This window comes from Pinus tabuliformis, chromosome 9, assembly GCF_031772625.1.
Source record: "Pinus tabuliformis cultivar Carrire ecotype Pingquan chromosome 9, CPIR1, whole genome shotgun sequence".
In the NCBI taxonomy this organism is placed as follows: domain Eukaryota; kingdom Viridiplantae; phylum Streptophyta; class Pinopsida; order Pinales; family Pinaceae; genus Pinus; species Pinus tabuliformis.
Window position 1 is genome coordinate 1,772,548,705 of NC_142307.1, and position 9,605 is coordinate 1,772,558,309.

The window sequence follows — 9,605 nt, forward strand, 5'->3', positions numbered from 1 at the left end:
GATTGAGCACCAAGATTAATTGTGGCACCAGAGGACTACACAAAAGTTAATTGTGACAGGAAACTGAGAGCAGCTAGACACAAGGTTCGAGCTGATGACATTACAGGGTGCCGAGAGAATAGGTGAACCAGAGCTAAACACAAATTTAGTAATTTACCGTCCATTTTCATTCAAAACTGAGATTATAAAACAATTATCCTCCCTGTAAGTTCAGAGCTGAGATTATAAAGAAACTACGATGAGATCCCAGCGTCATAATAAAAACGAGAAAAATTTCCACTGTTTAGATGCAGAGTTGGAATTATACGAAAATATCGAAGACAATTATGATGGATCTCTTAGTGCAGAGCCCTTTAAGGTAGAAGCTCTGATATTGCAGCAATATAATGAAACTCTTACTGCAAATTACAAAAGAGTGAAACCTAAGACAGTACCCACGATATTTCTAAGCAGGCGTGGTTCTATTATTGCTAAAGCGACCGGAATGAAGCTCTTGTCCCTCGTCCTGCTCATCATCATTTTCACCCGTGATCTCCTCAAGAGATCTGCCCTTCGTCTCCGGAGTTAGAAACGTGAAGAAAAAACCCATGGCGCAGACAATAGCAAGAAGCAGCAGAGCTTTCTTGATTCCTATTCCCGTGGGGTAACCTGTATCTGTCTCCTTTTGATGCGTACTCTGCGCAGCGTAGAGGAACCCAAACGCTCCCACGATGCCCCCCGCTTTCCCAGCTGCAGCCGAGATGCCGTGGCACGTCGAGCGCAATCTAGCCGGAAAGATTTCGGCGGGCACGATGAAAGTGGTACTGTTTGGCCCGAAATTGGCGAAGAAAAACGTAAGCGAGTACATGATCACGAAGGTCGTGGGTTGTCCGCCGCAGTAGCCACTGTCACAGGTGTGCCCTCGCCAATGGTAGTATGGAATTGCAAGAGCGAACATGAAAACCGTCATGAAGAAGAACCCCATGAGCTGAATGGCGAACCTGCCTAAGCGGTCTATGAGAGCCACGGTGAACCAGTAGCCGGGCACCGTTGCGCAGAGAGCAATGAGCGACTGCGCTCTCGCTACCTTGTAGACTTCGTGTATGGCGTTCATTTTCTTGGCTTTGGGAAGCCATCCGACGGCCGTGTAGATGTCCTTCTGGAAAAGGTTGTTGCTGTAAAAGGCTATGTCCAGAAGAAACCATGTGGTCGTCGTCCCCAGAAGATGAAGCCCGTGGCGCCTTGCGAATTCTCTGGAAAACAGCCCGAATTGGTTATTTCCGGCAGCCTTAGCCGTTTCTGGCGCCTGTTCCTCGATGTCGACCTGCAAAACCTTGGCCATGTTGGAAGCGGCCAGCTTCGCGTTCTTGGCCACGAGCGCCGTGTATCGGGCCGTTTCCGGCATCTTCATACGCCAGTAGTAAGTGAGCAACGCTGGAATGGCTCCGAACATGAGGATTATTCTCCACACGAAGTCCGCCTGCGGGGCAGTAGACAGCCCCGGGTTTTCTTCAAACGTGGGCCGAGGGTACGCCTTGTTGAACGACGTGGCCACGATGATGGACACCGCGCCTCCGGTCAAGATGCCGAAGCCCTGCATAGCGAACACCGCGGCAACGAAGGCCCCGCGTGTTTTCGTGTTGGCGTACTCTGACATTATCGTGGCTGACAACGGATAGTCCCCGCCGATGCCGAAGCCCAGCCAGAACCTGAAAAAGCAGAGCGTTGTCATCACTGATTTGGCCGTATGGCCGAACGAGAGCCCGCTGGCCAGGGCGCCGCCTACCATGGTGATAAGCGTCATCCCGTACACTTTCTTGCGCCCGAGTTTGTCCCCGAGCCAGCCGAAGAACAGCTGGCCTGCCAGTGTTCCGCACAGAGCCACGCCGTTCACTGCCGCCGACACACCGGGCGGCAAGGACCCGGGTTTGCCAGTCGCTGGATCGTAATAATAAAGTCTCCCCAGCAGGTAGGTGATAGTAGTAATACAGAAGAGATCATAAGCATCAGTGAAGAAACCCATGCCAGAAATGATGATAGCTGTGAAATGATACCATTGCGTTTTGGCCGAGTCCAGTGCATTTAACACCTCCAGTTGCTCTCCCCTCGCCATGATTGAGCTTCAAAATTTGGAATCCCCCACCCTAAATCACATTCACCACACCACCAATCCCAAATTAAAACCTGCTCGCTTGCTTTCTGATCTCGAAAGCTGCAAAGAGCAGTTCTATCTACAGACGACCACGCTAGCAATGATATTTATAATCCCAGGCGTGGGGGATGATATTTCTTGCCATCTGGCGAAATAAATTAAAAAACAATATTCCACTTGAACTCTCGTACAAATTCAGCCAGAGATACCTTTTGGAAAACAATATTCCACTTGAACTCTCGTTTGGAAAAGTAAACGTCGGTGATGTGTTGGAAAGGTTGGCACTGGTTACAAGTAACCTAGACTTCAGTATTATCACAAACTTTTATTTTGAACAATTAAATATAGGATTAATAATTCAAATTCAAAGGATGTAAATGTCAACATCATTATGATTTTATTTATGTACTAAAATTAGTACATCTAGATCTATGACGATGCAATAAAATTTTGAGGAAAGATATTAGAAATATAAAGTGCTGTGACAGGATCTGGTCTAGGTTAATATGAGAGTAAAATATATCCAAAACAGAGATATATGAAGAGAGATTTATATTATAAAGATAACTTTTAAATAGAAGTGTTTTTATAATAGTTTTTTCAAATTATTGTAATTATTATTGAGTTAGATGGAAGTGTAAATTATTGTGTGTATTTAAAATTTCAAGATATTAGAAATAGGAATTGAATTTGACTGACAATAATAACATTTTCTTTTATTAATTTTATTAAAAAATTTATAAAATCACATTTTAAAAATGATAAAAATATAAAATATTGTTAAATATTTTAATATTAAATTGATAATTATCCTTAGAATATAGATAAAATAAAATTACTCGTTCGTTTCCTTGTAGGTTGAGATAAAAAGAATATGTCTATTCTAAGTCTGGACCTCTTGTGGGCATACAAACAAAAATAGCTTTCTGTCCATGTCAAACATGGTAAACGAGAGGGAACCGTCTTATTGTATATTAAATGCACTGCATCAGTGATTAGCGCGAGATCATCATACCTGCCGAGATGCATATATATTAAAAAATATTGAAGAAATATTTTGTGGAATCTGTTTATTCTTGGAAATTGAGAAAGATGACAACTCGATTAGTAACCAGAATCTCAGTCACTGATTTGTTTATCAGATTTTAAGGTGTAATTCATAATATTTTTATTAACCATATGTTTTAGGTGAATGATTAATACAATTATGTAAATTTGTATGGGTTAATTAAGTTTATTTTTAATAGTTAAAAGAGATGATTGTTATTTTTATTTAAGTTAAATTTTTGTAATTACATGATGAGGTTTATGAATTATTATTATTGTAATAATTTTGATTTTTATTATCTGATGGGGTTAAGTTTTATAGAATATTTTGTTTTTGCCTATAAATGTAAATATAGAATGATAAACAAATTAAACTGTTATATTTAAATATCAAGTACATAAATCTCAAAAAATCAATAAAACTAAATATATAATATCCCAAACTTAAAAAAAAAAAAATATCATATTTATCTCATGACCACTTAAAACCATATCAAACTCTTCTCATTAAATATCCAATGTAATGCAAAAGTGTCATCCTCAACTATATTTTCATTTTCAATGGTTGGATAAAAAACCTCATTCCAAGACTTTTCAAAATTTAATATGTGTAGTGAAAAAACCTATATTACTTTAGAAAAATTATTATTATGGGTTAGTAAGTATTCCTCTCGTCAATCTTTCAATATAGTGCATTGCATTTGTAACAAGAGACTTTCCTCAACAACTAAATGTGTAAATTTGTGTTTTTATAAAGAGTATATATACAAAAATCTTTTCCATCATAAAAATGAAAATGTTAATATAATTAGAATATATTAGTATTAAAATTTATTTAATTTGTATATATGAATTTTTAAATAACAAAATATTATAATATATTATAAAATATGATTATTTTATAATTTTTTAAATTGTATAAAGTTTTATGATATTTTACAAAATATTATTATTTTTTATTTTTTAAGAATTGAATTTTTTTTACCATATATATTTATAGTTTTTTTAAAAAACAACTTAATCTATAACTTCTTTTGTTATTTATTTATAAATAAAAATTAACAATTTGTAAAATCATATTTTAAACTATAATTAAAATTATGAAAAAGTTATTTATATATAATTAGTAAAAAACTCACTAAGCTAATAAAACTTAATTCTAAAGACTTAGGTTAAAAATAAAACTGACTTTTATTAAAACACGATTCTTAGTGTTAGTAATGGTAATAAACAAAGTACACTAAATGGATGTGAATGTTGGATTTTGGAATAGTTATTTTGACGAGATATAACATTCTCTCTCTCTCTCTCTCTCTCTCTCTCTCTATATATATATATATATATATAAGCCAAGCACAATTTTGGTTAAGAGAACTCCTTTTCTATGCTATTTTTATAGTTGTAACAACGCAGCCTAACTGGTTCATATTAATCCAATTAGGTCTTCTTGACTAAGAATTTATCCTCATCCATCCAATGTAGTTCTGCAAGGAAGAATTCTAAGTTTATTAGAAATTTCATCATAAAAAATATTTTATTACACAAAAACAATTGTCTCACATATACAAATATTTATAAGTTTATTTTCTTCATTTTATAGGCAAAATCAAATTTGATGAGCCCAATACTTTATAGAAAACCACGAGGAAGAATATCACCTCTATGAGAAAAACAAAGATAAGCTAGTTGTCTAGAACGCTTGGGATGACAAAAGAGGGCCAAGATGGAGCAAAGGAAAAAGGGCAAGTTTATTTATAAGTTGATATTTCCCTTTTCTTGTGTATTCAAAGTCGAAAGAGGAACATAAGAAACATTTAAGGGTGTTGTAGGCATTCAAAGAGCATCAACTTTATGCCAAGATAAGTGAGTGTTCTTTTTACCAAACGTAGATTCATTATTTGGGTCATATCATCTCAAAGGAATGTGTGGTAATGGACCTAGAAAAGGAATGTGTGGTAATGGACCTAGAAAATATCAAAGCCATTATTGAATGGCCAACACCAAGAAATTTCACCGAGGTCAAGATCTTTATGGAACTAAGAGGGTATTACAAAGGGTTTATATAAGGGTTTCAAAAATTACACACCTAGTCACTTCTTCATAAAAGAAGGGTGTTAGATTTGACTAGGCTCATGATGGTCCCTCCAACATTTGAAGAAGATTTTAAAAAATGGACCAATTTTAAAGATAGTTTATCTTATTGAAGACTTCATTGTGTGCACTGATGCTCACAAGGAAGGGCTTAGAGGAACCTTCATGTAGAATTGGCACATGATGTGCTATGAGTCAAGGAAGTTGAAGGAGCATGAGAGAAATTATGCCACTTGTGATTTGGAATTAGCAGCCATCATGCATGCCTTAAAAATGTGGAGGCATTACCTCATTTGAAATAGGTTTGAATTGAGAATAGACCACAATGATCTAAAGGATTTGATTGGACAATCGGCCTTGAGTTCTAAGCAAGTTAAGTAGCCAGAATTTTTTGGCTAAATATGATTTTGAAATAAAATATATTAAACGGAAGAAAAACAATTTTGTTGATACAAGAATGCATGCAATGCATGCTACAACTATAAGGGTACATAAACATGATTTTAAAATAAAATTTCTAGAGGTTGCAATTTCATATCAATAGTACATACAAATTAAAGAGAAATTATAGCAAGATAATTTATGGCCACAACATAAAGATTGTGAATTGAAAGAGGACAGAGCCCTCATGTTTAGATGCAAAAATTATTTTCCAATCCTCAAAGGCTAAAAAATGTGGTGTTGAGTGAGATGCACAATATACCCTATGTTGAACATCCAGGGTACCAAAAAACCATTTTAGTTATTAAGAGTCAATACTTTTGGCTAATTATGAAAAGAGAAGTGGTTTAATATAATTGATGGGTGTTTAGAGTGCCAAAAAGTAAAGTTTAAGCATGGGCATCATGTTGGATTGCTACAACCAATACCTATTCCTGAGTGGAAGTGGGAAGTTGTATCAATTGATTTTATTACCAAACTTCCCAAGACTATGAGGCAACATGATTCCATCATGTCGGTGGTGGATGAGCTCACTAAAGTTGTTCATTTTATCCCAATAAAGTAAACGCACATGGAAGTTAATATTGTTGAGATGCATATGAAATAAATTGTAAAGTTACATGGAGTCCCCAAGGAAATCATTCTAGATAGGTATGCCAAGTTTACGTCAAAGTTTTTGGAAAGACTTGTTTAAGGGACTTGGGATCAATTTGAACTTCAATATAACATATCACCCTGATTTACATGGGAAAACATTGAGGGTTAAGATCAATTATGTTCACCTGATTCTTTTACTTGTTGCTTGTTTTTTATGGGAGGTACACTAGATGAATCCTTGTTGTAAAGATGAATTATGTTCATCTGATTCTTTTACTTGTTACTTGTTTTTTATGAGAGGTACATTAGATGGATGTCAAGAATGCTTTCTTACATGGTGATCTCATTAAGGAATGTTATATGGAGAAGCCTTAGAGTTTGAGAAGGACAACAATCTTATGTGTCAACTAAAAATTCCTTGCCTGCGTTGAACAAACCCCCAAGGCATGGCATGAGAAGTTCATGAGTTAAATTTTTACTATGGTTTCAAATGTCATGAATAAGAACATTGTATTATTATTTTTTACATGTAAATGATGATAGTTTAATTATTTCATTATTTGTTAATGATTTAGTCATTATTGGAGGTAATGTTGATCTCAATTTGGGTTTGAATAAATAGTTAGTACATGCATTCAAAATGGTTGACTTCGTTCTCTTGCACTTATTTTTTAGGATCCAAATTTGAAAATGGATGACAATATCTTTATTTCTCAACCTAAATATCTAACAAATATATGTTGCAAAAATTCAAAAGGGGAGAAATTAAACCATGTGCTACACCTTATCACTTAAGAGTGGATCTTACTAAAGAGTGAGATTCTCATAAAGTCAATGATGTTATCTATAGATAGATTTTTGATAGCTTCGTCTACTTAACTCACAGTGAACCTATTATTTTATTTCATGTTAATGTGATTATTGGGTTCATGCATGATCCAAAGTAGAGCCACTTGAAGGTTGTAAAGATAATTGTTTCCTCTATCGAGATTTCCTGTTAGCATGGTATAAATTAGTGTGATAAGAATAGCAAGCTATTTGACTATACTAACTTGAATTAGGGTGGAGATGTATGTGATAAGAAGTTGGCTTTTGGCTATGTGTTTCATATTAGATCTAGACCTATGGTTTGGCTTTTTTAAAAGAAAGAGGTGGTTGCTTTAGACCACCATGGCTATTGAAAATGCAACAAGAAAATCCTAATTTAATTTGTCCCTGAATTAAATTGTAATTCCACATCTCATGACAAATTGTAATAGTTAACTATGTTAATTTGACTTTGTTGGCTCATTTAATTAGAGTTGAGGGTCTAACATGAGTCATGTAGAGTGTATCCTACTTTTTAGGATCCCTGGTTGAGTTTATTTTGAGTTGTAATTATTTAATTCACTGTAACTGAGTTAAAGACACTTAAACTAGTTCCAACTGATGGAGGAATTGGTGGGAGATCCAGTAGTGGGGTGTAACCAGCAATGCTCAACTAGTAAACTGAAGATTCACTCATAATTAACTCATGTTGTTAGATCAGAGAAAGACCCAGTTGATATTGGAGTTCAGGGACAGTATGCTATCATTTGTATAATCATCTAAATTGTACAGGTGGTGCATGCAATCAGAAGAAGACCTATGAGGATTGCGCAATTCATATTTGTCGAATTTTTCCAATTAAATATGCGCTAATTCCCTAGGAAACTGCACAAGAAAATAGAAGCTTGGCAAGCTGTAGAATTGGATAAGTATTAGCTTGAGCTTGTCTGGGAAGCAATGAGATAGATAGATATAGTGTAGAGGTTGCTCGGGCTTGAACAAAGCATTATATTCTTCTCATATATTATGATTAATGCAATATACATATAGTATGGGTTTTTAGCTATGCATTTCCCCATAAAATTATTATGTTATGTGTGATTTCATTCTTTCTCTTTTATGCTTCATGATTTCATCGATCATTTATTGTTTCTTTTGATGAGTATAGTAGATTCAAATCAATTTTTTTAGCCTATTACAATCTGCAGTTTGAATCTAGAAGGAATTTCTACATGGTATCAGAGTTGAAATCACTATAAGAAGAGGAGAATACGAGGTTGTATTTTTCAAGAGAAATCAAATTTGAATTATCATACTTCAGAGCCAACACGATGTAATTCTATAGATTGAGACTCAAATATGCCCTTGAGGGTAGTTCGAACTATATTTCTTGGAAGGACAAGATGAAGGTAGTGTTGGAAGACAACAGGCTTAAAGAATTCATAGACAAAGATATTCCTAAGCCAATTAATGCTCAAGATCTGGCAGAGTGGAGAAAATGTGTCGAAAAGGCATGAAGGATTATCCTAGAAGGAGTTTGAGATCATATTGTCTCGAGCCTCCATGGTAAGGAAACTCCATTTGCAATGTGGAAGGCCTTGGTAGACCTGTTTCTAAACACCAATGATCATAGGAAGCTGGCACTAAAGGAAAAGCTCAGAAAAATCAAGATGGAGAAGGGCAACATAATACCGAAGTACTTGACCAAGTTCACCCAATTTTAGGATGAGCTTGGAAGTCTCAGTTTTATAGTTGTTGAAGATGATCTGGTGAGCCTAGCACTTTTAGGCCTTCCCAAGAGCTGGCACAACTACCAGGACTCAGTTAATAGGAGGGAGAAGCTACTAGAGTGGGAACGATTGTGATCTAACTTGGTACAAGAAGAGATTTAGCATAACACTAGGAGAATTGTTGCTTAGTTGGAAAGGTGAAGAAATGGAAGGGGAATTTATCCCATTTCAAATCAAATTCCAGTCGGTGTTATAGACATATTTGGGAACTGCAACCCCAATCTTATATGTCGATAAACCAAGAGCTCTTTAACCCCTAAAAGTGTTGTTTCATGCCCTAAAGGATCATGGTCAACTGATTACATCATTCCCCAAAAGTTCCACCTGAAAAAGCACTCAAAACTTGCCAAAACTAGACCATACTGACTGCTCCACTGTCAGGGTGCGATGCATACTGACTTCTACACTAGCCAGGTGTGATGCATACTGAAGAGGCCTTCTGTGGGGTGTGATGAGCAAGAATGGACAAATTTTTGAGACCGTTTTCTAAGTGGATGCTCATGGAATCTTCTAGAAACTTCTCCTATGACACTTGCCTCTCTGAATTCACCCAGGGATGAGTAAGAGATCCAAGAAATCTCCAAGTGGAACCAAAAAAAACAAGTGGAATGACACTAATCAAAAACCCAGAGATGACTCACACCCTTGCATTCATCTATAAATGGATCCCTCATCTGAGAGATCTAGAGGCTGGAATTTTG

At 35.8% G+C, this 9,605-nt stretch overlaps 1 protein-coding gene across 1 annotated transcript; it reads right to left on the minus strand.

The window, feature by feature from the left end:
- Positions 1–255: 255 nt before the first annotated feature.
- Positions 256–2,272, minus strand: LOC149155867 (putative inorganic phosphate transporter 1-3). The gene has a single exon (XM_089446096.1). It carries the CDS (start codon positions 2,090–2,092, stop codon positions 446–448), a length of 1,647 nt encoding a protein of 548 aa, XP_089302222.1. The 5' UTR covers positions 2,093–2,272; the 3' UTR covers positions 256–445.
- Between the last annotated feature and the right edge of the window lie 7,333 nt (positions 2,273–9,605).

Excerpts from the sequence above, each read along its gene's own strand:
- LOC149155867 (XM_089446096.1), bottom strand. The coding sequence starts at position 2,092 with ATGGCGAGGGGAGAGCAACTGGAGGTGTTAAATGCACTGGACTCGGCC.